The sequence below is a fragment of the Globicephala melas genome, chromosome 13 (assembly GCF_963455315.2).
Source record: "Globicephala melas chromosome 13, mGloMel1.2, whole genome shotgun sequence".
In the NCBI taxonomy this organism is placed as follows: Eukaryota; Metazoa; Chordata; class Mammalia; order Artiodactyla; family Delphinidae; genus Globicephala; species Globicephala melas.
In genome coordinates this window covers 27,681,585-27,709,075 of record NC_083326.1, presented here as the reverse complement: position 1 = coordinate 27,709,075, position 27,491 = coordinate 27,681,585, and the positions used below count along the sequence as shown (strand labels likewise).

The 27,491-nt window shown below is 50.0% G+C and overlaps 1 protein-coding gene across 1 annotated transcript in view; it reads left to right on the top strand.

Annotated features, from left to right (window-relative positions):
• MBP (myelin basic protein) overlaps positions 1-27,491 on the top strand; it is an 89,909-nt gene that overhangs the window by 14,071 nt on the left and 48,347 nt on the right. The window contains exon 2 of the mRNA XM_030868222.3: positions 13,018-13,105. Within this exon, the coding sequence (XP_030724082.2) occupies positions 13,018-13,105 (88 nt within the window). The remainder of the gene's footprint in view (positions 1-13,017; positions 13,106-27,491) is intronic.

Sequence of the window (27,491 nt, the reverse complement as noted above, 5' to 3'; positions counted from 1 at the left end):
GGAAAAGGAGAGAAGTGGTTCATCTCAGCCTCAGGCAAGCGCAGGCCAGGCTTTAAGATCTGACCCCATGTCTGCAGCCTCCTTTGCAATGGCGAAGGCCTCTTGGCCAGCCGCCACCGCAGCATCCCGTGAGGTGGGAGACGGTGGGACAGCACTGTGGCCACCCGGACGCACTGCCTCGTGTTCAGCTGCTGCAGGAGAGTTGCAGCCCGTATTCAGGAAAGCCTGCCGACGTTTGGAAGCATGCTGGCCGTGCTGTCGTGTCTGGAAAGCCTGCCGACGTTTGGAAGCATGCTGGCCGTGCTGTCGTGTCTGGAAAGCCTGCCGACGTTTGGAAGCATGCTGGCCGTGCTGTCGTGTCTGGAAAGCCTGCCGACGTTTGGAAGCATGCTGGCCGTGCTGTCGTGTCTGGAAAGCCTGCCGACGTTTGGAAGCATGCTGGCCGTGCTGTCGTGTCTGGAAAGAAATGCCTGGCCGTAGGGTGGATGCCAGAGACCCGGCTAAGCAGCTGCCCCCACACCTGGGGAATCACGTTGCCCTGCAGGTGGAGGTGTCCAGGGTCAGGCGCGAAGGGATGAGGGCCCGCAGCGGTCCGGTAGTCACCTGCTGTAGGTGCTTCAGGCAGGTGCCGCAGCTAGACTCTCCAGGCTGCACCCGGGCCACAAGGGAAGTATTCCTGAGAGGCACGGTGGGCTGGTACCTTCCAGCCTGAAACACAGTGCAGCTTCCAGGAGCATCGTCCTAGCTTCCTGTGCTTGCCGCGACAGATCATCACACACGGGGCGGCTTAGAGCAACAGAAACTCATTTTCTCACCCTTCTGGAGGCCAGATGTCTAAAATCAAGGTGTCGGCTGGGCCGTGCTCCCTCTGGAGGCTCCAGGGAGGAGTCCTTTCTGCCGTTTCCAGCTGCTGGTGGGGAGCTTCCCACAGAAAATATTTATTTTATTCTATTCTACTTTGTGACAATTTTAGTCCTTTTAAAAGAGGTTTATTGCAATGTTTTTCAAGGTGAAGTATGACGTGGTATTTGTAGAATACAGTCCAGGAGTTTATAATACTGCTTTTCGGTGAGCCGTTCTTAATAAGAGATTCCTCTCATTTCATTGTCGGAATACGAAATATTTAGTTCCTCACTCTGCTTAGGAACATTGTATCTTTTGCCTTTCTCACCAGTTCTTCAGCGTTTAAGAGAAAATCGATCTTTGATTTTATGATTTTGTTCTCGAGCATATAAGCGTGCTCTAAAACATCAGGAGACTGACCATGCTTGTTTTAGGTCACAATTCCTATGGTACTTAAAACAAAAGGATGGTTTCATTAATATACAGGGAAACCCATTCGATCTGCGTTTTCCTGGACAATTTAGTTGCCACCTGACCTTCCATAAAGAGGTTTTTCAAAATATTTTTTGTATCTTCTCCTAACTATATACTCTGACTTGATTTTATTGTCAATTATGGAACAAGAGAAGGTCTGTGGCCTGAAAAACCAAATTTCCCCTGCGTGTGCGTTTGCAGAGAATGTTCCCCTGCGTGTGCATTTGCAGAGAATGGCGCATGCACGCTTCTGAGGAATTGATCGTATTGGTCTTGGTGGTCGGCATCTGTCGGCACTGCGTGTATCATATTCTTGAGATGCACTTGGTCTCTTGATCAGGTTCCAGTGGCTCTTCCCGACCTTGAACGGGTGGAAACCAGCTTTGGCCTGACTGTTTCTCTAGCTCCTGGAACGAGTCCGAGCAGGTTTCTGTTTCGGTGAATCGCCTAGGTGGTCACAGGTACAGAACTCAGCTGCAAAGAAAAGCACTGCAGAGGCAAGTGACAGTTCCATTTTGCAAAACGAGTTTGTTCCTTTCGAGCAAGGGACCCAGAACTCAGGTACAATCAGAGTTCGCTGTGAAATCGCTTTTTCTTTCACTTCTCGACCTGATTGCATTGACGTGCACCTTAAAACCTGATTTTCACTGAAGAAGATTTTATTTCCACCTTTACTAAAATGTGGAAAGTAATCAGAAGACGCATAAGACTAAAATAAATCGTGATGATGTCCAGCACTGACGGTGCTAGCTGAGGGTCAGACACTGTTACAATCACCACACGTATGGACCCATTTCGCGTTCAGAATAACCCCGTGAGATAGACGGTATCATTATGCCCATTTTACAGTGAAACAGGAAACGGAGGAGGTTGAAGAGATTGGCAGAGCTGAGGTATATATTCAGAAAAATGGTCAGACTCTGATATATCAACATGTTTTTCCTTTGAGCAAAGATTCATCTTCCATTACTAGACTTTTGCCCCTTCCACCCTGTCTGCATCACAGGAAGCAGTTATTACCCATGTGCAGGCGTAGAGTGATGTGTTCAGGGAGATTAAGTAGGAGAGGTTTTCATTCTATAAAACTAAAGGAAATTTCAAATTAAGAAAAGCAGAGTTCTCCACTGCCTTTTTCTGTTTTCAGTAATGTAGGATATCTTTTTGAACTGAATGAATGCCCTTCTGTGAATTAGCTTTAAGTGCATTTTATTTAAACTTGCCATTCACACGACCATCAAACTCTTTTCAGTAAAAGAGATACACGGAACAAAGCCCCCCTCCCTCTCTCCCACCACCCCACGCCCTGCCTTTGTCACCGTCCTTCTTGTTCTACTTAAACAGCTGATGGAGCAGAAACTTCCAGGAATAAATAGGATATTTGTGTTCCTAAAATAGATGTTAGAACGTCCAGTTACATAACAGGTCTCGATAAACAGTTTTACTGTGACACTAGTTAAAACTTAACTTTGCTGTGACCAGTGTTGAAATAAAGTCCTGAGCTCCTTTCTTTGCGTTCATTATTTAAAGAACACTGCGATCTTAATTACACCGCCAAATGGTCTTGCAGAGAGTGTGGCTTTTAAACTAAGTAGTGAAAGGACCATTTCCTAGTCCAAGATAACGGCTTCACAAGCACCTCAAGCACGTAGCTCTAAACTCCCTTTAGTGACGCTACAACGTTTCATTTTAACTACCTGCAAACTAAGCATTTATGTTTTTTAAAATATCTTTATTGAGATGTGATTCTCATGCCATACAGTTCACCCGTTTAACGTGTACAATTTGGTGCTTTTTCAGTTTAGTCGTAGATACGCGGAACCATCACAACAATCAATTTTAGAACATTTTCATCACTTCACAGAGGAACTGCGCTCTGCTGCCGTCACCCGCGCCCCCCGGGACCAGCCTCCCAGCCCGCAGCCCTAAGCGACCACTCATCGACTTTCTGTCTCTAGATTTCCCTGTTCCGGACGTTCTGTGTGAATGTAATCATGTAACATGTGGTCTTTTCTGTCTGGCTTCTTTCATGTAGCGTAATGTTTTCAGTGGTCGTCCACGTTGTAGCCTGTGTCAGTGCTTCCTTCTTTTTTAACGTCAGTAATATCTCTTTGTACGGATATGCCACATTTTGTGTATCCATTCGTCCGTTGATGGGCAGTTGGGTTGTTTCCGCCTTCTGGCTATTATAAAGAACTCTGCTATAAGCAAAAACTCATCGACAAGTTTTTGTGTGGACATATGTTTTCGTTTCTCTTATATACCTTCTGAATTTTAAAAATCCTGGATTTTCATATACTCATATCATCAAAAATGCTTCCTGTGTTTTCCAGGCAAATCTAGAAAAGGAGTCCTGGATTTGAAATCTCATCTCATTGAGAGTTGTAACATCATGGTTCTTTTCCTCTGGAATCCACAGTGTTGAGTGGGAAGCATTTTCACTGCCTTTAGTCATAAATCTATTCAAGTTACTCATTCTAACCATCCTCCCACCCCACCCTACCCGCAACGCCAGGCCACCGCTAATGTACTTTCAGTCTCTACAGATTTGTCTCTTCCGGACATTTCTTAAATATGCAATCATACAACAGGTGTGTGTGTGTGTGTGTGTGTGTGTGTGTGTGTGTGTGTGTGGCTTCTTTCACTTACATAATGTTTTCAAGGTTCACCCGTGTTGTAGAATATGTCAATACTTCATTACTTTCTACTGCTGAATAACATTCCATTGTAGGAAAATGCCACGTTTTACTTACCCGTTCATTAGTTGGTGGACGTTTGGGTTGTTTCCACCTGTTGGTATCACAGATCACGCTGCTGTGAACATTTGTGTATGAGTTTTTGCACGGACGTATGTTTTCATTTCTCTTGGGTATGTACCGAAGCTGCACCTGCAGGGTCAAATGGCGACTCTGTTTCCGAGGGGCCATCGGAGTCTCTTCCACAGCAGCTGCACCATTTCACTACAGCGTATGAGGGCCTCCACATCCGCCCAGCAATTCTTGTTATCAGGTTTTTTATTGTGTCCAGCAGTGTCGTGTGGGTTTTGATTTGCATTTCCTTAATGGATAACAATGATGGGCATCTTTTCCTGGGCTTATTGGTCATTCATATGCCTTCTTTCTAGAAGTGCCTGTTCAGATCCTTGGCCAGTTATTTTAATTGGGTGGTTTGTCTTTTTGTTGTTTAGTTGTAGGAGCTCTTTATGTATTCTGGACACTAGACCCTTATCAGATAAATGATTTGCAAATATTTTCTCCTATTCTCTGGGTTGTCGTTTCACTTTATTTATTTTTTTGCGGTACGCGGGCCTCTCACCGTTGTGGCCTCTCCCGTCGCGGAGCACAGGCTCCGGACGCGCAGGCTCAGCGGCCATGGCTCACGGGCCCAGCTGCTCCGCGGCATGTGGGATCTTCCCGGACCAGAGCACGAACCCGTGTCCCCTGCATCGGCAGGCGGACTCCCAACCACTGCGCCACCAGGGAAGCCCTCGTTTCACTTTCTTGATCACACCGTTTGCAGCCCAGAAGTTTCAAATTTTGATGAAGTCCAGTTTATCCGTGGTTTCTTTTGGTGTCACGTCTAAGAAACCGTTGCCGAGGCAGCACCTGCTTTAAGGACTAAGTTAAGTCTGATTCTCAGTCCTTCTTTAATCCTTGTCATGTGGCCCTGCTTTCAAATTATTCTTTAAAAGTGGAGTTCTGATGACTCACGGAACGTCTTCATGAAAGCTCATCACCGTCCTATATGTTCGTGAACAGATTCACGATTTTCACCGCGTCTCTGTTGCTTCTCTTTGTCTAGACCAGTGGCTCTCAACCAGGGGACACCCCCCTCCCATCCTCCGGACATTTGTCAATGTCTAGAGACATTTCTTGTCACAACTGCAGGGGCTACTAGCGTCTCCTGGGTGGAGGGCAAAGAAGGAGCTAAACGTCCCATGACACGCAGGACAGCCTCTGCCCCACAGCGAGGCTTATCCAGCCCTAAATACCAATAATGTAGCATTGAGAAGCCCTGGTCTAGATGGGCTAAGGTCACACTTTTGCCTGAATGTCTCCATCCTGTTCTGATGCTGCATAAAAAGGGACATGCCATTGAGATGAGTCGGGTTATGTGAGTCTGATTGTCATGTTTCTTCGTATTCTTTGCATTGATCCCATAAGCTTTCAGTGTTTTGCTGGTATCGTCTGTTACTTGTCCAAATCCAGCCCAGAGCAAAACTGTGATCCTTGTTTAAGAAATAAACCAGAAATGCCGAATAATAAGTGCAAAGTAATAAGAGCTGTTTTTATATACTTCTTATTACTTTGTACAAACAGTACACACTTACACATGCATACGCACAGGCACACACACACTCATAGACATACGCACGTGTACACACACACGCACACACACACACGATTTTTTCTGGTGTTGATACTTCAGTACTTTAACAGTTTCAAACAAAGTTTATCACCAGATTTAAATAACAAGAACATGCAGGAGGATTTTTTCAGCCACAGAAAATACCAGGAGATTCGATCCTCCCCGCATGCGTCCTGGTCCCTGAAGCACCCGCATGGCCGTGGGCTGATGGGCTGTTGGCGGGGACAGTCTCATTGCTTCCCTCTCCCCCTCCGGTGGCAGCTGAGATCTCTGAGATGTGATTAGAGAGCAGTGCTGTAGGAATTTAAGCTAAACACGTACAGCCAGCCCATATGGGGCCCGGATTTATTCTGAGCGTGAAAGGAATGACTTGGTTCTTAAAACAAAAGAGAGAGAGAGAGTTTCCCTTAGAGAGATTCCACAATTTTCCTTGAAAGCACAAAGTGCTCCCAGAGCGAGGAACTGACCGGTTAGCATCCTGGCCTCCACCCCAGGTGCCCACACCTCAGGTCTCCCGCTGGCTTATCTCCTTCCTGGGAAGACGCTGGACTGGGGTGTCCCGGCGACCCCAGTGGCTGAGCCCATGCTAGCTCCCGGGAGCCATGGGCAGTGCCGGGAGCCGAGGGGGTGACCACACCAGAGATGGGTGACATTCCAGCACCGTGGATGCGAGTCAGCCCGTCAGCATTCCCATCGGGGACACTCTGCCTTCCGACTCTGGAGCTGCTGTCCACCCTCTGCTTGAGTCCCCGGGTTGACACCTCCAGGGAGAAATGAGTGGGAAGAAGGACTGTGTCACAAAGCGTGTATCAGAGCGACGAGTCCACAAAAGATGTCCAAAGATGCTCACTTGTTGCCATCGCTCCTTCCGTTTCTTCTGGGAATTATCTCCCCAGCGTTATGGGAAGGCTTGTCTACCATTCTTCTGATGAAACCAGAATCTTAAAATTATCTTCAATTCACAGGAATGTCCTAATCAGACAGCAAGAACCTCTGAGTTATGACGCTCATTTCACACTTTGGCAAACGGAGTAGAGGAAACTTCAGTTGTTTTCCCACAGTTACCCGGCTAGCAGGTGGGGTAGCAGGATTCAAGTCCAGGAAATGGGCCTCAGAGACCCAGTTCTTAAGCTTTTGTGCAGATAACAGTTTGGTGCAGTGTACTATGTGGGCCGCTGATCCTGTGCCCCAAACCATTTTCAGCAAACTTCTAGGTGGATTAAATCTATCAGCTACGTGAATATGGCAGAAGATAAAGGAAAATAAATATTTGTCTTTTAGTAACATCCCCTCCACGGTGACCTCAGGTCGAAGATACACGTGGTGCCCTGAGAAACAGCAGACTTAGTGGCACTTAGATGAGGGTCATAAGGCCAGACGGTGACCGGTACCCAGAGCATCTGACCAGCCTGTGTTCTGTAAAGCAAGCCCGTGAGGCTGAAACGTGGCTGGGGAGGGTGATGGGTGAATGTGTCGCTGGTGAAGCCGTAATGAAAGCTCCGCTGGGTTTCTTCTTTCCTCTTTAAGATGACATCAGTCAAGGATAAGATGCAGAAGGAGCACAGTGCGGGAGGACGGAGGGCCGTGACCCGTGCAGCTTATCTTGCTAAATAAACATCCTAAGAGTTAAAAACGGTGAATCACTATGTACTTTTTTCCTAGGGTGTCTCAGCAGAAGTAAGTGTGACGCCGGCTCAGGAAGCTGGCTCACCCGGTACCGGTTTAAATGGCACTGATCTGTTAGGGGGTGGCTTGATGGTTCTCTGATTTTCTTTCTGAAACATCCATTGTGTTTACTTCGTGTGAGCATCCCAAGGAGGCCCCACGGCTCATTTCTCTCCGCGTCCTCAGCTCCTACTACAAGGTCCGCATGGGAATCAGTGAGTGAATGGGATACAGTTAAAGAAATAGAACCAGATAAGACTGACCCTGCGTCTAAACGCAGGATGTCCCACTCAAGTTTTATGGCATCTCACAAAATGTCTTTTTTTAAGGTGTGGCAAACTTCTCTAAATCAGTTCTCACTTCTCCTTCTTCTTTTTGTTAAGCAACCTATGGTGGACCGTGTCTCAAATACTAACATGTAACTGTTTTTTCAGTTTAAAATGTCACTTTTTAAATGGTTCACACCTTTCCTCTCCTGATATGTGTTTTCTAGTTTGAATCAGAACTTTTGAAAACTTTTTAACTTTTTAGAAATGTGCCTGCAGTGTTTTCTTTTCCTCTCCCAGAGCTTTCTTTTTATTTTTCAGAAGTTTCTACAACGATTAGAAACTTATCCTCTGGGCCATTCCTCCTAAAATTGCTACCCCGAGACCTTCAGTGTTTGCAAGGCTGATTAAAATCATATTGTCCTCGGTACTCATGTGTGTGTGTGTGTAAACAGCTGTACCAAGTAGAAGAAAATCTCTAAAACTGGCAGTGATACACCTGGATGATGGGGTCTGTGCAGTGATACACCTGGATGATGGGGTCTGTGCAGTGATACACCTGGATGATGGGGTCTGTGCAGTGATACACCTGGATGATGGGGTCTGTGCAGTGATACACCTGGATGATGGGGTCTGTGCAGTGATACACCTGGATGATGGGGTCTGTGCAGTGATACACCTGGATGATGGGGTCTGTTGCCAGAGGATTGGACAAGATGGTTAGAAAGTGCAGCAAATTGCTTAAATCATAGTTAATATCCTGCCGGATACTGGAGGATAATGAAGCTCACTTACACTAAGAAGTATTTTAAAGTCTCCATCAATAATTATGGGAGTTGTGCTTGTTGTATTTACCTCTAAAATTCACAGGGAGAAAAGTAAGTGGATTCTTACATATTTAGGCTGATGGAAAGGAAAACAGGCACAAATATTTTTTTTAACATCTTTATTGGAGTATGATTGCTTTACAATGGTGTGTTAGTTTCTGCTGTATAACAAAGTGAATCAGCTATACATATACATATATCCCCATATCCCCTCCCTCTTGCGTCTCCCTCCCTCCCTCCCTATCCCACCCCTCTAGGTGGTCACACAGCACCGAGCTGATCTCCCTGTGCTATGCGGCTGCTTCCCACTAGCTATCTACCTTACGTTTGGTAGTGTATAGATGTCCATGCTACTCTCTCACTTTGTCCCAGCTTACCCTTCCCCCTCCCCATAGCCTCAAGTCCATCCTCTACGTCTGCGTCTTTATTCCTGTCCTGCCTCTAGGTTCTTCAGAACCTTTTTTTTTAGATTCCATATATATGTGTTAGTATACGGTATTTGTTTTTCTCTTTTTGACTTACTTCACTCTGTATGACAGACTCTAGGTCCATCCACCTCACTACAAATAACTCAATTTCGTTTCTTTTTATGGCTGAGTAATATTCCATTGTATATATGTGCCACATCTTCTTTATCCATTCATCTGTTGCTGGACACTTCAGTTGCTTCCATGTCCTGGCTATTGTAAACAGAGCTGCCATGAACATTGTGGTATGTGACTCTTCTTGAATTATGGTTTTCTCAGGGTATATGCCCAGTAGTGGGATTGCTGGGTCATATGGTAGTTCTATTTTTAGTTTTTTAAGGAACGTCCATACTGTTCTCCATAGTGGCTGAACCAATTCACATTCCCACCAACAGTGCAAGAGGGTTCCCTTTTCTCCACACCCTCTCCAGCATTTGTTGTTTGTCGATTGTTTGAAGGTGGCCATTCTGACCGGTGTGAGGTGATACCTCATTGTGGTTTTGATTTGCATTTCTCTAATGATTAGTGATGTTGAGCATCCTTTCATGTGGTTGTTGGCAGTCTGTATATCTTCTGTGGAGAAATGTCTATTTAGGTCTTCTGCCCATTCCTGGATTGGGTTGTTTGTTTTTGTGTTATTGAGCTGCATGAGCTGCTTGTAAGTTTTGGAGATTAGTCCTTTGTTAGTTGCTTCATTTGTAAATACTTTCTCCCATTCTGAGGGTTGTCTTTTCTTCCTGTTTATGGGCACAGATATTATGAAGAAATCATAACGGCTTGAAATGCACTCAGATACTTATAGTCACGGACACAGTTTAAAAATCAGAACACACTGGGACAAGGACACTCAGGGAGGGTCCAGGTCATAGGCCTGACTGTCTTGTATGTCTGAGGATTTTATCACGTTTTATAATTTACAGGACGCTCTTATTTCTTTATCATGAAAATTCCATTACATTGGACACACATCACCTTGATTTTGTTTGTATTGCTTTTGGACATTTTGCTTATTGAAAATGTGTTATTTATGAGGATTTTAAAAAATTTATGGGTCTTCGTTGCGGTGCGCGGGCTTCTCATTGCGGTGGCTTCTCTTGTTGCGGAGCACAGGCTCTAGGCACGTGGGCTTCAGTAACTGTGGCACGCAGGCTCAGTAGTTGTGGCTCGTGGACTCTAGAGCGCAGGCTCAGTGGCTGTGGCGCACGGGCTTAGTTGCTCCGTGGCATGTGGGATCTTCCCGGACCAGGGCTCGAACCCGTGTCCCCTGCATTGGCAGGCGGATTCTTAACCACTGCACCACCAAGGAAGTCCCAAGGATGTTTTTTATATTCGTGGAATAGCAACAGTATCAGGTCTCAGAAACAAGCTTTGTATTTGGACGTAAATTTGCCCGTAAATTTCCCAGGGCGACATGTACTTTCCGCACAGCCTCGTGCACCATGATGTGGGGGACAGATGTTTACTCAGCTAGAGGCTTGGTACTGAGAAGGGAGAAGATGGGAGGGGGTGGGGTTTGTGGTCCTGCCTGTATCACTACGCGGCGCTGTTTCTGTGGCCGCTTTACCGTGCGGATGTGCTGTCGCCTCAGCCCGGAAGGCTGTGGAAGGCGTGGGCGTATAAGACGCAAGATGTCTCTTCCCCACGATGCCATTCCAGCCTTTTTTTTTTTTCAAGTTCTGCACAGAAGGTTTATTGGTTCCTCTCGGAAAGGGCCCCCTCCCACCGTCTGTCCAGGAGCTGCCTTTGAAGCCGGTTCTGGGTTCCCCCAGCTCTGGGTCGACCCTTTTGTTCCCTGAGCGTCTGAGTCCCTGGCAGACGGCGTTCACTCAGGGTCGGCGGGCACCAGGTTGCTCTGGAAGAGTTTAAGGATGTGGTTCTCGGTCACCTGTTGCACTTTCCTATGTCCCAGTGCCACGGCGACGTAAGACGCAAGATGTCTCTTCACCGTGATGCCATTCCAGCCTCAGCAGTGGATGTGGGGAAGTTGTGTGACCATGCTGTCAACCTCCACTCACTGAAAGCAAAGTGATTTGCTTTAAAGATCTAGCTTTTCCTCTGCACCTGAAGCACCATCATCCCTGACACTCCACGTTGTTTCCCTATAGCCACCGAGAAGGAAAACACTGCCAGTTCTAGTTGGAAGATGCTATTGATTTGTAAGGAGAATCCTGATTTTAAAATGTGAAAAAACATATCCACAGCGATTTACGATGGCAGCTAAATTGTATTTAATTAATTACTTCTCGAATAAAGCTTATTATTTTGTAGTTAGTGAAGGATATGATACCTGACACCAGCCTAGAAGGGAGATGTGAAACAAACACATATGATAGGAATTTATGATGATGAAAGAATCTACCAAGAAATTCCTTCTCTTCCAAGTTTTACTCTCCTCTAAAAATAAATAGGTAGACATGAAAAATTATATACTACACCACCTTTGGCTCCCTCTGCTGAAACAGAAGTTATCTATTTTAAACTATTCTTAAACAGCATAAAATTGAAGTTTTCTCTCCAGCACTTGCTAGATACCAGGCACTGTGCCAGGTTTGGGGCTAGAAAGATTCATCAGGCAAGGTCCCCGTTCTCAAGAAGTTTACAGTGTGCTGGGGAGACAGAGTGATACACAGACAGGGCGTTTGTGATGGTGTCTGCAGTAGAGACCAGCTCAGATCTATGGCTGGGGGGACAGGAAGGGGGCTGGGGGCAGGGAAGCCACTGAGGCGGGGCTGGGGGCTGGGTGAGGTCAGAATTCCCAGAGGCTCTGACCTCTGCCTGGACCCCCACCCCCACCCCCAGGTCAGGAGGTAGGGTGTGGTCCAGGCAGAGAGATTGGTCTGAAAAAAAGTGACGCAAAGTAAGCGTGGAGACCAGAGTACGGAGCGGCGGACCCCCTTGCGGATCTGCCCAAGTTAGGCACTGTCTTTAAAAGATTATGGTGTGACTCGTTCAGCCTCCAGAAATGTATCTCGTACAACGTTGAGCAGGCGAGCAAGGCTTAAGGCAGCATTGGGCATAACTGAAGACGAGGCAGCGGGGTACAGGGTCCCCAGCGGGAGCCTGGTCACCTGGCAAGAGAGATGGAGAGAGGTGCCAGGTCACTGTCGACCAGGGCAGCGTGGGCAGTGCTGCGTGTCCTGGGGGACACGATCTCCAGGGCTCCTGCTTAAGTGACAAAGAAGGAGCAGAGCAGCGTCCAGAGTGTGCTGGCATTTACGTAAAGGTAAAAAGGAGGAAGAAGGGAGTGAGCTTGTGCAGTGGCTGAACTGTGCCCAGACTGTTTTGGAGGAAGACAGAAGCTGGAAGCACATCCACAGGGGAGGTGCCCGGGGATCCCACCCTTCTCACCGTGACCCTCGCAGTGCCCTCTGAATTTGATGTCAAGTGCACGCGTTCCATATGAAAATCATTAAATAAGCATGATTTAGAGTAGAAACTGAACCGTATCTACTCCGTGCACTTACAATTTTAAACTCAAAAAGCACCCTGGGGTTCCATAAAAAAGCAGAAGGGAGTCGGGTGGGAGGGGAGTGAAGAAAGCTCACCCCTGAGGGTGCAGATTCCCGGAGGAACGAGGGCGGAGGTGGGTGCCCAGCCCAGCCCAGCCCGCATGGCGCCTGCTACTCCCCTCAGCTGGCCAGGTGGGCCGAGGACGTTTGCACCATTCCTGCCCCTGCAAGGGGCTCTCCCCCAGGGCTCTCCTGCCTGGCTACCATTGAGCAAAGTTGGAATTCAGGGGAGTCAGGTTTGGTGTCAGTTTCATCCCACGCTTTAAACTCACAGCCCAGAACAGCGACCAAGTGGACAGGCTCCTGAAATACATGGGATGATGTTTAGCTCGTTTAGTTTAATAACTTCAGTTTCTTTTGTATGAAAGTATATCCGCTGGAACAAGAGAATGCTTGCGTGCTCAGGCAGAGAAACCGAGCCAGAATTTGGACTCCTCCGCAGGAAACACACCCTGAAATGAGATTCCATCTCACACCTTGAAGACAGACATGAAAATGTGTTTATTGGCTCCAAAATGTATCAAGAGAAAAACGCATTAAAGCTTCTTGTTGATAAGACACTATATCTTAAGAAAGGGTTGTTTTGTGTTGTTTTTTCCAGGATGGTGAAACTAACGGAGGAGAATCTGAAAAAAAGAGAAACCTTCATAACCTTTCCCGGGAGACCTCAGAAGACAGTGATGTGTTTGGTACGTAATATAAAAATTAGAAGATGGGATTTCATATGAGAATCGTGTGCAGACACATTCTCATTTGGAGAAGGTCTTAATTTTTTTAATTACGTGAGTAATCCGTGAATCTGTTCTCATTATTAGACATGCGGCTTCTGTAGAAACCTGGAGGCCGAGCCCGCTTCATCAGCCTCTTGGGACCATCCATCCGTCTCCCGGATGGGACTGCCCTGGCCGCCCATGGTAGTCGTCCTCATCTTGTTTTGCTTTTGGTTTTGTTTCGCATGCCTTTTTGGACCCAGAGACACCGGAAATTTCCCAGATTTTCCCTTGCTATATGCTATTTCTCTAGTCATCTCCTTGATCAATTGGGTGTGGGCATTGGGAGGCCAAGCAGTTCTGGCAAAAAAAATAGCTAACAAGGAAGGGAAATAGTCCCAGAGCCTGGATACGGTGGTGTTTGTTTTAACTACAAAGAGTGACTCAGGAGGTGTCGGGAAATGCGTTTTCTGTAAGAGTTTACATTTTCGTCACCCTAGAGATAGAGGTTGCCTCTCACCCCAGGAGTGGACGGGCAGGCTCCCACCCATTCCTGAATTAACGCTGTTGGGTCCACCTCTGCCGCATGACAGTGCCCGTGGATTACTCTCCCAGCATCACAGGCCAAACTGGAACACGGGCAGCCCTGCCCGTGGGCATCGCCATCGCTCTTTTCTCCACGTATTCGTATTCCTGGAGTGTGAGGGCTGAAAGCCAGATCCTGAGGTCTCCTTTCTCAAAACAAGAGGGCCCGGTGTTCTAGCTGCTAAGGTGAGCCTTAGCCACAGTCAGCCCAGCCTGCAGGTCTGACACTCCAGGAACAAGGCCTCCCCGCCGTCTTCCTGGCCTGGTCTCTGCTCATTTCTGGAAAGGGTTTCTTTACGCTTCCCTTGTCAGGCAGGAAAATCCATCCCAATTTTCTTTGTTCCTGATTTACCTGCTCGTTCTGAAAAATCCTTTCCTTCTCTATAATTCCTTCCTTCTTGAGCAGAACACGTAATTACAGAAGTACCGCTGCCCCCTTTTTCAGTATCATAGGCTTCCATGAAAATCAATGTAACCCAAAGGCCCAGAGACAAAACACTGAGGATTAGTTAAATGGAAATCAGACAGGAGGTCAGTACTTGTTACTCTCTCCCGGATTCTGCCTGCTCCACGATGATTTCCATAGGGATTTTTTGGACCTGAACACAGTCCAGCGCCTCTAGGTAGTGGGGTTTCCACTCCTTAGGGGCAGAGGAAGGAGTAGAGGATGGCATCCTGGCTTGGAGAGTAGGGTGTGGCCTTTGGACTATAGAGGGAGGCACGTCTGACTGTCAGTGACCTTAATGCTAAATCTGCCTGTAAACCTCTAAGATAAAGGTGTCTTTAGGCCTGTATTCTAACTACATATGTGTATAAACACATAAAAGAGAATGACAAAGTAGAAATGTCCATAGTTGGGTTCTATATATGAATAAGAGTAAGTTTTAGAATTTCTTTTCGGCTCAGCTCACTTACTTTTAAAGCAAGCATCATATTTACCATTACCCAGGTTTAGCACTTTTAGGATTATTTGAAACAACGTCAGCCGGTCTTTTACTGTCAGATACACACACACACACACACACACACACCACAATTATATTGCCTGTATATAATACCTGTATGACATAGCGTGAAAAAGATCTATAATAAGCCTTTTCCTCAAGTTATAAACATGGTGTAATTCCTGGGTAACTTTAAAAGGCAGCCCTTTTGAACCTTCTCAAATGCATACGCAATTTGGAGAATTGTTTTATTATCTGGAGTTGAATGTGACAGCCAATGGAAATGCAAATATTTCAGTCCTGCCACAAAGTTAGATTTGCCTTTTACCGGAAGGATAATGCCACAAGCCAGCTTCTGCCTGTCTTGTCTGCTGTGACTTTGTGGTGCCTTGACCGCGGAGACAGGCTGGAATATCTGCTGGTTGGAGGTACCGGTCCCAGGCCAAGCTCGCAGCCCATCAGCGCGATTAGGGAGTAGTTCCCTAATTGTCACCTTCAGGGCATTGCAGCTGATGCCGCTGAGTCACAGCAGAGGGGAAGCGTGACCATGAGTGAGGGGGACCCAGGACACCTCCTGGGCTCCACTGCTCTGTGCTCTGCCATCCTGAGTCACATGGACGTGGGCGCTGCAGAGCCTTCGGGCGTCTGCTTTTGAACTTCATAGTCTCCCAGTCCTAATGCTTTCCTGGGGTCCAAAGCCACCCCAGTCTAAAGGTGCAGAGTGATGGGGGGAAAAGAGGCTGAGATAATCTTGGCTGTCCATCCTGACAATCTACCTTTGGAGGAAATACGTACGATTTAAAATCCTGAAGTGTCACTAGGGTGACATCAGCAGCTCCCTCCCATTACGAAAAGGTCTTTCCCTTGGGCTTCCCTGGTGGCGCAGTGGTTGAGAGTCCGCCTGCCGATGCAGGGGACGCGGGTTCGTGCCCCGGTCCGGGAAGATCCCACATGCCACGGAGCGGCTGGGCCCGTGAGCCATGGCCGCTGAGCCTGTGCGTCCAGAGCCTGTGCTCCGCAGCGGGAGAGGCCACGACAGTGAGAGGCCCGCGTACTGCAAAAAAAAAAAAAGAAGGTCTTTCGCTGACTAGACAGAAATTCCCCAAATCTAAGAAGAAACCACGCTTTCGTGATGGTCCATGAGCCACGCGTCCGCAGCAGCCACTTAGCGATTCTCTTAAGGCTCCTGGTCATCGTTCTGTCCATGTGTCAGCAGAACTGGGGGCCGGTGAGGGGTGTGGGGGAGGCCCTTAGCCTTCCCCTCACCCGCGTCTTCAGGACACTCGGTGGAGGTTGGGAAGGCCAGCTTTGTGAGAGTCCTGTGCGGGAGTCCAGAGGCTCCTTGGCCGGCGCTGCCCCCACGCAGGTGCCTGAGTCACTGGCTCACGTGTCTGATGCATGAGCTGCACAACTTAAACCAGGGCAACTTCCTCCGTGTGTGGTGAACGCTTAGGACTGACTTGGCAACGCGCTTAAGAGTTCTATTTACTTTTTTCATTCTCTGGGAGAGTTTCACTGAAGGATTTAGATCCAAGTAATAACTCATTGGAGCGCACTTGTGAATCTCCTGTAATTTCTCCCCTGACGGTGGGGCGTTACACGTGGGGAGCTTTACCTGGTCACCCAAAGAGGAAGGAAGCATCTTAGGGCTCGGGAGCCCCGCAAGAACCACGTGCTGTCTGGGCTTTGGGGAACCAGGGTGTTTTGTGGTGGGACAGTTGCTGAGCCGTTTTTGGAACCTCACGGCCACACACGTGGCACAAGCTAGCCCTGTCATTTGGAATCCAGGTAGGAAGGAAGGTGGGCCTTCACCGCCACCCCCGTGCCCCAGAGCTAAAGCAGGGGGCTAAAGCAGGGGCAGGTAATTCAGCCGAGGTGAGCAGAAGCCCTAGGTCTCCCTAACCGTACCCACGAAGTAGAGAGGTCTCCAAGAGAGGGCACCCCTACTCTTTCCAGAGCAACTGTGGATCCTCCCAGATGTGACCCTCATCTCAAAAGTCAGAGCAGAGGGGTGAGTGCCTGTCACGTGGGGTGAACGCTAGTGCAGCTCCACAGGGTCATAGGATTGTGAGAACGCGGCCGCGCGTCAGGTCAGAGCACTTTACGCGGCTAAGCCACGTGCGCGTTGCAGGGAAGGGCAAAATCCTGTGAAAATCGCTAGTTCACTGCTCAGATAATGGAGAGAGAGTTGTCGATGTTTAATGTTTAGGGGGAAAGCATTCATATTAGAAACATTTGCGTGTATGTCTAAGTATATAATTATAAAGTATATGATATATATTATTAATAATCATATATTTTTAAGTGGATACAAATATATGTATGTGTGCATATATGTGTGTCTTTATTTCACAAGGCTTGAGTTAACTTGCAATAAGAAAAAGAAACAAAATACAAAAAACATAACGCAGAGATGAAGTCAGTCCGCACGTACGTTTGTTGACTGCACAGCGGTTGCTGTGTTGAACTTATTCAACCTGTAGTTTCCCAGCTGCCCGATGGAAAGTGAGACCTCGTCAGCTTTTCCTTTTACACAGGGCGTAGCCTCCCTCCGCCTACCCCATGATTTAGCTCTGTGGTTTGGGGCAATGGACTCCCTCATCTTTCTGTGTCTTGGTTTCCTCACCAGCACGTAGGGGTGATAACAGAGCTGCCCGTGAGAAATAAACAAGCTGGCACCTGTGTGTCACTCCCGTCTGCCACGTGACAGCTGTTGTTATCAGACAGGTGCCTACATGTGCTCCTCAAAGGAAGCAAAGCTGTAGTTAACACACTGTCAGAATTTTTTCTTGCTTAAATTTTTATCACAGATGATCAGGTGGTCGTCAAGGACCTCAAGGCGTTTTTAGGGCATATTGGTGATTCGTTTCATGTGCAAATTGAAATAAACTGAATAATGAGCTTCCTTGCAGCTCGGAGCCCATTCAAGGCTCACGTCTCTACTTGGGACCTTGTGTCTCATTCCCGCCACACCCCAGGCAGCTCAGCCCCCAGGGAGGGGAAGTGGGTGCCCCTCCGATGGGGAGGACCTGGGAGAACGTGTGTGGCCTGAGATAGTGCTCGGCCAGGTTTGGAAGAGACTCGGCCACAGACAGATCTTTTCCCTGAGAATTTTCATGTAGCGTTTAAAAAAGAAAAAGAAGTTGCATTTTTTTGTTTGTCTGCTTGTTTCCAAGAACCTTCCACAAGGAAATCTTTTTGAGATGTTATTTTAGGTAATATTTTATTTAATATATTCTGATTATTGGATTAAGTTACAAAATCAGTAAGTAGCAGTCATTACTGCTTAATTACTACTTAATTACTACATTACTACTTAATTTTACTGATGTAAAATTCTATCTCAACTCAGTAAGGAACGTAGGCGAGGGACCCACTCTGTCCTGCCCTGCAGACTCCTGTTTAACTGTCCCTCCCCAGATATGATCAATGCCCTTCAGAAATGATCATTGCACAGCCTTTTTCCTGAGAATGTTTGATGGTAGCCTTAATGTATTGCTAATTGCGATTCAGCTGTTGCCTGAGGTCTTTTATTCTTACCTAGACAAGTGATAGAATCGATACTGTATAAGGGCGTCTTTGGGGTGGATAAAAATCATAGAATCAAAACCGCAAGTTGAGAACTCGAAGGAATATTAGAGTCCATCTCGTCCACCCGGTCACTGTGTCGATGAGGGTCTGACAGCCAGGACAGTTAAGACAGAGGCCTGGGGACACAAAAGGCAAGGTTGCCGCCCAGCGTCCCTGGCCCTGCTCTGAGCCCCACCAGGAAAACGGTGGCTTGTCCTGGATGGTCCTTGGGGAACAGAGACGCCTCTCATTTGACAGATAGGTTAAAACAGTGACACATCGTAACGCGTTATTACTTCTCTGCGCGTTTGAGTGAGAATGAATATGATGCTTTGTGTCTTCCGAGTACGCGTTTGCCTGTTTGTGCTGCCTGCTTGTAGTTCCCGGGCAGCCCTCTGGGGGCGCGCTCTTCCCGCTCTCAGTGTGTGTATTTCTGGCCGAAGCCCCCCTGCTCCCAGAGGTGCTCAGGTGATGCTCCCGTGGTGAGGCGAGGCGTGTTCGCGGCCAGCGGAACGTCGGCTCTACTCGGCAGCCTCTACCACGGCGGGAGCTGCCGGACAGATGTCTTGGCATCTAGGATTATCTTGTTTCTTGAGTGAGGCCGTATCATCTGGTAAATGGGAGTGTGGACCCAGACCTCCGGGCCGGGTCCTCAGCCTTTCTTTCCATGCTTCAGGTTCCCCTGTGTGGGTGGGGATCCCAGTACCGCTGAGCTCCGGGCTGTCGTGAGCGAGCGTCGGAGTTAAACAGTCCAGGGAGTGGCGGTGCAGGTGAGCAGGGCAGGTGCAGGGCGGGGGCAGGCGGCGTTGCCCGCAGCCCCTCCGTCGCGGCGGGGGGCGGAGGGTGCCTGCCGGCATGCTGCCTTCTCCCAAGGGCCCGGCCTCTCAAGTGAAGCCCCCGGTGACCTTTAATAGTCCACATACATATACGGTATTCGGTTTTACATACATGTTTAAATTAAACATGTATACCTGCGTGTAAACCGGCATACCTGCGTGCCGGTTTCCTCTTTTTCTGGATTTTCTGCTCTGAGCCTCATTTTCCTGAAGATGAAATAGATCATCAGAGGGAAACGGCAGAAGGGAAGGGCCCAGTGAAGACTTACCGATGTCTCAGGAATCTGAGCGCTAATGTCTCCTGGCCCCTCTCCCACGAGGACACGATGGGGGGTGTTGCCACTGTGGTGCTCGGGTCCCTTGTGTCCCAGCACCTGAACAAGCTCGCCTCGCTCACTGAGCCGGCACCTACCACGTCGTGTGGTCCAAGCCACCATCAGGGCTCACCTGGATTCCTTCAGGAGCCCCGGCTTCCATCCCGACCGCTGCCCGCGCACCCGCCCGTCTGTTCTCAACGCCCCTGCTCAGAGCCCTTCCCGCCCTCCCCGCGGGCCGGCACCCGTCTGACGGCACCTCGCACCCTCCCTTGTCTCCTCCCCCGCCTGCTCGCTGTTCCTGGAGCGCAGGGCCTTTGCACGGGCTGTGCCCTCCTCCTGGGATGCCGCACCCAAATGACCAGCCCACTTAGAAGAGAGCTGCATTAGGACAGTTAGGCTGTGCCGACCTCTCACACGGGCTCCCAGGCCTCAGAGCTCCACGTCATAACTTCCCCCGTGTCCCGCCCCAGCAAGGACAGGCAGGAGGCCCCCTGTCAGCAGTGACTCGGAGGCCCGGGCTGCTTCCATCTGCGGGGTGGGGAGCCAGAGGCACGTCCCCTGCGGGGGACAGCACATCCGCTGAGGTTCCACGGGGCCCCATCGCACGACCCAGTCTGGCTGCCAGGGACCGAGAGGAGGGGAGTGGAGGCGGCCTCAGCTCCACCACCTGCCGTGGCTCTCGAGCGGGCGTCTGCACCTTGCGTGTTGTCTGCCCCCGACTGCCCCGATCCAAGGCCCTTGCAGGAGCTCGTCAGCATCTGCCGATGATGGAGGGATGGGTGGGACGCCACCTCCCCCTGCAGCCCATCCCCTCCTCTCACTAGGACACCTTTGCAAACTGCTGATTTTCACCAGAAGCGCCCCCCGGATCGTGTGACCTCAGGCCTGAGCTCTCCCTTCCTGAGAAGTTCTGCCTCTGGGCCGCTGCTGAGCGAGAGGTGTACGGAAGAGGGCCAGGCGGGTGGGAGGAGCCCGGGGTCCAGGTGGCTGCCTGGTGTCTCCTGGGACGGCTGAGCATGTCCCCTGGGGACCCGCAACGCCAAGACCGGGGTGAGCGCTGTGGTCTGGGAGGGGGTGAGGCTCCCAGTGCACGGCGAGCGGGGAGGGCATCAGCCGGCTGTCCAGGCGCCCCCGGTCCTGGCCTTCAGACTAGAATGAGCTGCTGAGAGCCACTTGAGGCCAGCAGAGTCACAATAGGGCAACAGAGCCATTTCCAGAACAAAAGGGGAGCACAGGCCGTAGCATGGCACAGACCGCAGCTGTGACGGGCTTGGCCAGCAGAAGGCGCCGTGTCCCAGCCGGGACCCCGCCCGTGGACCCTTCCCCTCACCCACTGCCACAGGCGAGCCTGCTGGGTCTTGGGTCCCCAGCTTGAAAGCACCCATATTGGCTTCCATCAGGAAAAGTGACGGTTTCTGATTTCCACCTCAAGCCAGCCTGAATTTGTAACGTGGCCCTGGGAGCTGGCGTGTGGCCGGGGCGCTGTCACCTCCGAGTCCCCGGCCAGTGGCCCGGCAAACCCGAGGACAGTCCGCCTCGAGGGCGGAGCAGGTCGAAGGCACCTTTCCCAGCCGGACCCTCCTCCTTTGGCCGGTTCAGGAGGTGGCCGTGGCCTTGCTTGGACTTATTCCAATGGGGGAGGGGCGCCTGCGTCCTTCAGGAAGCTTTGAAGGGTGAGCCTCCCCTTCCCTCATTCCCACCAAGGCCATTACTATGAACGCTGTCTAACTGAAGAAGGTCTTCCGAAAGGCGCGTGAGGCCTCTTGCCGCGCTCTGGTCCTACGGGCGCCGCAGGCCAAGCGCGAGCCGCTCCCTCACCTCCCCCAGCCCTTACCCGTCGAACCAGAACTGGCCCTGCCCCGTCCACACCCGCATGGCTGAGTCCTGCTGGCCACGTGCGGTCTGCCCCGGGGATGTTAGGTGTGACAGATCAGGAAGGCTCTCACTGGCCGTCACTGCTCACCTCTGTCTCCCAGGGTGAGGGGACCGTGGTGGCCGCCCTGCCCCTTGGCACCTGAGGGTTAAGGGGAAACCGGCCCTGGGTTCGGCCCAGGCTCCATGTCCTGTGTCACCCTCCCCGTACGAGCCCAGATCCAGGGATGGAGGCGCAGGCCCACACCTGTTCCTGCAGGTGACCTAGCCGTACCTGAGCTGGGACGACAGTGGCAGGTGGGCTCGTACAATAGAGCCTGGACATGACTCGGTTGGGCAGCTCTCATGGTGTCATTAGAGAGGTGACAGCCAATCAGAGGTGTTCCTGTCATTCCCCAGCAGGTGAACTCTAGGTAAATTGGTGGGATTTAGGCACATGAATATTGGAATGTTTCGTTAGCACACTTTTTGCATCCAGGCCGTTTTTATTTCAAGGCTACAATATAATCATTTTCCAAGTTATATGAAACTTAGGTAGGAAGGTACTCCTTCTGCCTTCATTCCTGTCTCTCTAACAGCCAGGACCCTACCCGGATAGTTGAACTTTATACACTATCTTAATTAACTTGAAAATTGCCTCTAGCTGAAATTCTGTATTTAAGTTGCTTCAAAAAATCGTGTCTTAATGTTTCCTTTCTCTCTCTGGAATGTTTGATAAGAACCAAAGACACTGTGGCCCAGGGTTATAAGCGGAGGTCCCGTAACTGGAAGGCAACTCTGTACCAGCATCTGATTGGCCGCAGGTGGGGGGACAGGGGGACAGGAGCCTTGCCTCCAGGTGATGCATGACTTGTGATGCCTCACTTGCACAGCAGCTGCCCCAGTGCTTTACGGTCTCCAGGGTAGGCCTGTGAACGGTCTGTCTTTCTGGAAAGCAAGTGCAGTTCCAGCCACAGAGAAACGGAATCTGACTCACGTCCACGTCCACCCACACGCATTCCCGTAAACACACTCCCTGTCTCACGCTCATGTTAACGAACACACTCGGTCAGGCACACTCTCACACACGCACAGGGGAAGGCAGGACCGGAGGGAGGGAGGGAGGGGCGGCCCCACGTCCGAGCCCCGGGGTGGGCGCGCCGCTCGGCTGCAGGCTCGCGGTGGGGACCCCGTGTGGAAGGTCGAGGCAGCCGCGCCCAGCGGGGTGTTGCTGGCAGGATCTTCCTGGCAGTTTCCTCGTGGGCAGTTGTTCGCTTGTAACTGAAGATGAGAGGGCTGTGTGCCTTCAGGAGGACCCGGGGAGCCATCTCCCGAGGGTGGGCGTCAGGGAGTGGGGAGTGTAGCATCGCCTGGGGCCGCAGTTCCCGGTCCTGGCTCCTCTGGTCCCCGGGGGTCTGCCTCGCGCTTTCGGGGCTGCTGTCCGGTCCTCAGCGTCGTTCTCACTCACCTTTAGTGACATTGAATTAAAGAAGTGACCCCCTGAGATGATGAGGGGTGGGACGCCAGGCCAGGGGCAGCGGGAGAACAAAAAGGAAAGTTTCAAAACCAGTGCGGGGAGGGAGGGAGGCATGGGTGTGGCTCTGAGCCTCAGGGTCAGAGGTGGCCCCAGGCCCCTGGGCAGTGAAGGGTGTGACCTGACCCCAGCAGCACTTTGGGTTCCACACTTACTCTTTAAAGGATCAGGCACCTGGAATGCTCAGCTGCGCTCTGACTCACTCACAGAGACATCCCTTGAAATACGGTACGGAACTGGCATAAGTTCCTCCTACGTTGCAATTTCTAAGCCATTCAAACAGGAGCATTTACACTGGGAGGTGTATGTGCAGCCGGGTTCCAGGACCAAGACAGCTGCCTCTGAACAGAGACTAATAGCACAGCTCAGAGAGGGGGTAGTGTGCAAGCGGACGTGTAAAAATCGTTGTGCTTCAGAAAGCCAGTGTCTTCACAATGATAAAATATTATCTACAGTTTTCAAATCGCTTTTATTTTTGCCACCGCTTCTCTCTTCAGCGCGATGCTTGAGGCAGGAGAGGAGTCTCCTGTCCCAGGTCCATGTCAGTGAGTAACTCCCAAGTCTGGAAGTATCTCCCTGGGACAGTAGTGCCTTGGGGACGTGTAACTTCTGGAGGCCAAGAGAGGAGCTGGAAGATGGAGACAGTGTTGCTCATCAAAGTCTGTCGCTCGCGTCGTTGCTGCTGTCAACTCCACTAAAGAACGTCAACAAGGACAAGCCCTGCCCTTAGCAAGAGGCCAGAACAGCACTCGTTTCCATGGCTACACAAGAGAGCGTCCTTTGGTCGCTAGTTACCCAGTGACAGTAACTCTAACACATCCCAGGCCCCGCTGAGCCACCTCACATGGTCTTTCCTCGAAACTTGCAGGAACGTCAAGAGACAGAAAAGAAAACCAGCCTTTGCTTTGTTAGGGTTTGAGCAGACACCAGACTATTAAACCCTCCATCTCCGTAAGGCATGGCACAGGGACTGTGTTCTTATTTTTGAAATAAGAATTACTCATTCCACAAATACTTACTGAGCCATTTCTATGTGCCAGGCGAGGTCTCAGTGCAGGGGTGCAGCAGTGAGCAAAACAGAAAAACCCTGTTGACCTGGGTTCGGATCCTGACTCTACTGCTTAGTAGATGTGTGGATTTTGTTTTGACCTCGCTGACCCTCGGTATTTACAGCTGTGAAATGGGGGTTGTGATGCCTGTGATGTAGCGATGGGGGGCCGGGGCGGGGGGGCGGGCGCAGGGGGTCCAGTAGAGACAAGTACCAGTAAAAGACCTCACACAAGAGTCCGTAAGGATGAAGCTCACTTTTCCTCCTTTCCGTCTTCTTCCGCTTGGCGTGGAGCCTCTGTGTTTCACCCACACTTCCTTAACCAGGAATCAAAGTTTCCGAGGATTCTGTCCCTGTCTTTCCTTTACTGATGTGTCAGCCCCTGACTGTGGAGGCAGGACACACAAGGGACTCTTCCAGGAGAGGGACGCTGTGAAACCAGAGAGCGTCGAGCGAAACTTACATCAGCTTCTTAGGCAAATAGCACGTCCCCCCAGGGGAGCTGACACGCGTGGAAGGGCCACTGGTCCACGTGCAGAGTCAAAGGGGCTTAAAGAGAGAAGAGGCACCTGTGACCCTTAATCGATAGTTCTGCACTTTGCGGCTGGCATATTTCATACTGGCATTGCTTAACGGTCACGTGTTAGAAAATTAATTTTTAGGCTTCCAGCTTTTCAGTTCACTGTTTTCATCAGCACTATCATTGCAGTTTTTGCACAGAATTTTTCTCTGAAGAGTGATACACCTAATTCCTTTATGGCATCGTATATACATTATTCATTGAGATGTTCTGATATGTAATCATCAGAGATACATTAATTCTCTGGCATTTGGCATTAAGTACTAAACGTCTCTTTGCTTCTCCCAATTGCCTTAAAAATATGATTGAACACATCCCCTTGCATCTTCTGCTTTCTTTTCTGTTTGGTTGAAAAGCTCTGTTGAAGCAACAAGTGAGTAAAATGAAGTAAAATGAAGACTTCCTTAATTGCTTTTATTTTTAACACCTTTTTTGAGGTACAGTTTACATACCGTCAAGCTCACCCGTTTTAAGTGTAGAGAGGAATGGTTTTTAGTCTTTTCATAGAGTTGTGCGACCCTCACTGTAATCTAACTTTAGAACATTTTTTCACCTAAATAAGAAAACTTGTCCCCTTGTTGGTCCTTCTCCGCCCTCCAGCCCACCCCCCTCGGCCCCCAGCGACCACGAACCCACGCTCTGTCTGTGGATTTGCTGACTCCACACGTGGCAGGTGGCCTTCGGTGGCTGGCTTCTTTCACCGAGCACCGCCTTTTCGAGGTCCATCCACGTTGTGTGGTGTGTGTGTGTCAGTGCTTCGTTCCTTCCTACGGTGGTCCGTGTTTTGCTTGTCCACGCATCGACTGCTGGCCGTTCGCGTTGCTTCCGCATCCTGGCCGCTGCGAGTGGTACCACCAGGAGCCCGGTGCTCCGGGCCTCGGGGGGCAGACGCCTGCCAGGCTGGCATTATTTTGTCTGTTGAGCTGCAGAGGGCAGGGCTGTTTGCCGAGACCTTCAGTTTTATGTCTGTCCTTTGCATTTGGGTGTTCAGTAAACCTCACCCCCCAGAGCTGAAATCCGTCCGAGTGCCTGATTCACTTAGTCCGTGACGCAGTCAGGCTTGCTGCTGGCCGAGGCACGGGAGACCCTCGGCATTTCGCTGCGTTGGAGATTTCCTGCCTCTGCAGACCGTTGTGGTCTGGATGAGCAATCAAACCGGAGTCCACTGACCCGCCTTGAAAGTTCATGTCCCCAAGCCCGTACTTACCTGCACTAAAGCAACCCTCCCCGACTCCCGTCTTCCAGAAGCTGCCTCTCCCTAAACTGAAGGAAAGGTGGGAATTCTAAAGAGAGGCCCCGAGACTGGAAGGAACCACAGAACAAGACCGACGGTCATTGAAAGTCTCGGCTTCCCCCGGGGACCGTGTGGAGGGTCAGCCTGCCCCAGCCGCTCCGCCCGGCCTCCCGGTACACGGGGGAGTGTGGCTTTTAGGGAGAGCTCAGAGGCAAGGGTTTGACAGGATGACCCTGCAGGCCCAGCACGTGTTCCTCTGACCTCATCCTGAGCCTTTTCCTCAGGATGCAGGACGTTTGCAGAGCAGGACGCACTCAGAGTTGGGGACAAAGGGGGGCGGTGATCTGAAGTGCTCTAGCAGAACCGGCTGTTTTGCTTGTGCAGGGGTACGTTTCCATCTCTGCGAATGTTCCCAAGGAGCCGTCATGCCAGCCTCACGAGCAGACGTCTCTGACGCTCCTAAGACTCGAAGGGACCCTGGGTTTCCACATTACCACTAAATAAAAGTGTGATATTTAACAGATACACACACACACTGTTATCTGTAGTTAACCTGCAGTGTGGTCCAGCCATTTGAATGTGCAGATCATTAAGTATTTGGTACATTCAGTTAATAGCTTACATCAGTGAAACACTCTCCCTCCTGTGCGTCCCTGACACAGACGTCAGATCTACTCACAGGCTGGCCACTGACCCAGGCTTCAACGCTGCAGCTGAATTTTTCAAATGGTGCCTTCCTGCCCCGTGTGTTCCGAGAAATGCTCCCTCAGAACCAGTGTGTGGTCGCTTTCATGTCTCACGGTCGTGCGGGAGGCGTGGTTCTCCTTCCTGTGTGTTGCCTACTTGCCATTATTCAAGCAGTCTCACTACTAAGTAGCACTTTTTCTAATAGAAGGAAAAAGAGGTTAGATTCATAATAGTAATTTTTAACTTTGGAAATACCTTTGGTACAGGAGATGGAACGTTCTGAAAAGTGTGGGAATTTGTGATGACTTATCACCAGTGATCCCAGCCCTTGGGGGTAACGTTCTAACCTGCGGTGCTTTGCGGAACGTTCTAACCTGCGGTGCTTTGCGGAGGTCGGCGGTGATGCTGCAGGTGCTTCCTGTTAGGAAACCTGTCCTTTAAATGTCTCTGCTGGGCGGCTGTCCTCAAGCAGTGGTGCTAATTCGTAATCAGTGTCGCATTCCCCGTGGTCTGTGATATTTACGTGGAGATTAGGGAGGCCAGGGCAGTGCCCTCTGTCCACTTGCCGTTCTCAAAGGCTGCTTTGTTACTGTCTGTCATCCGCCTTCTCCAGCCAACGCAATGTTCCTTTTCTAATGGGAAAGAATAAGCAGATTAACTCCAGACGCATGATCTGATTACTTAGAAAGCAAACCTCAGTCATAATATATCAAGATCATATTCATCCATTGATCCGTCTATCCGGAGGTGTCTTGTTGCAAAGGGCAGCCTTTAACCACGGGAGTGCCCGCACACACACACACGCATGCGCGCACACACACGCACATGCACGCACGGACGCACACACATGAACACAAGATGACAACCAAAAAGCCCTACAGCCATCCTAACCATCGTTGTTAAGGAAACAGACATTTCCATTTCCTAGAAGTAAATTTATTGAAAAAGAAAAAAATCACAATTGTTTTTAACAAATGTTTTTCTTCTGCTTTTTAACTTGATTTTAGCCTTACGGATCTGGTTTTGTCTATTCACACGGCACATAATCCCTGGGTGCCCTAAGGTGTAAATGAACAAGGAGCCCTTCGGTGGGGACAGACTGGGGACAGTCAGCTGCAGACCGGGTGGGAAGGTGAGCACAGCCCGGCGGTGCGGAGGCCACCGGCCAGGGAGAGTCCC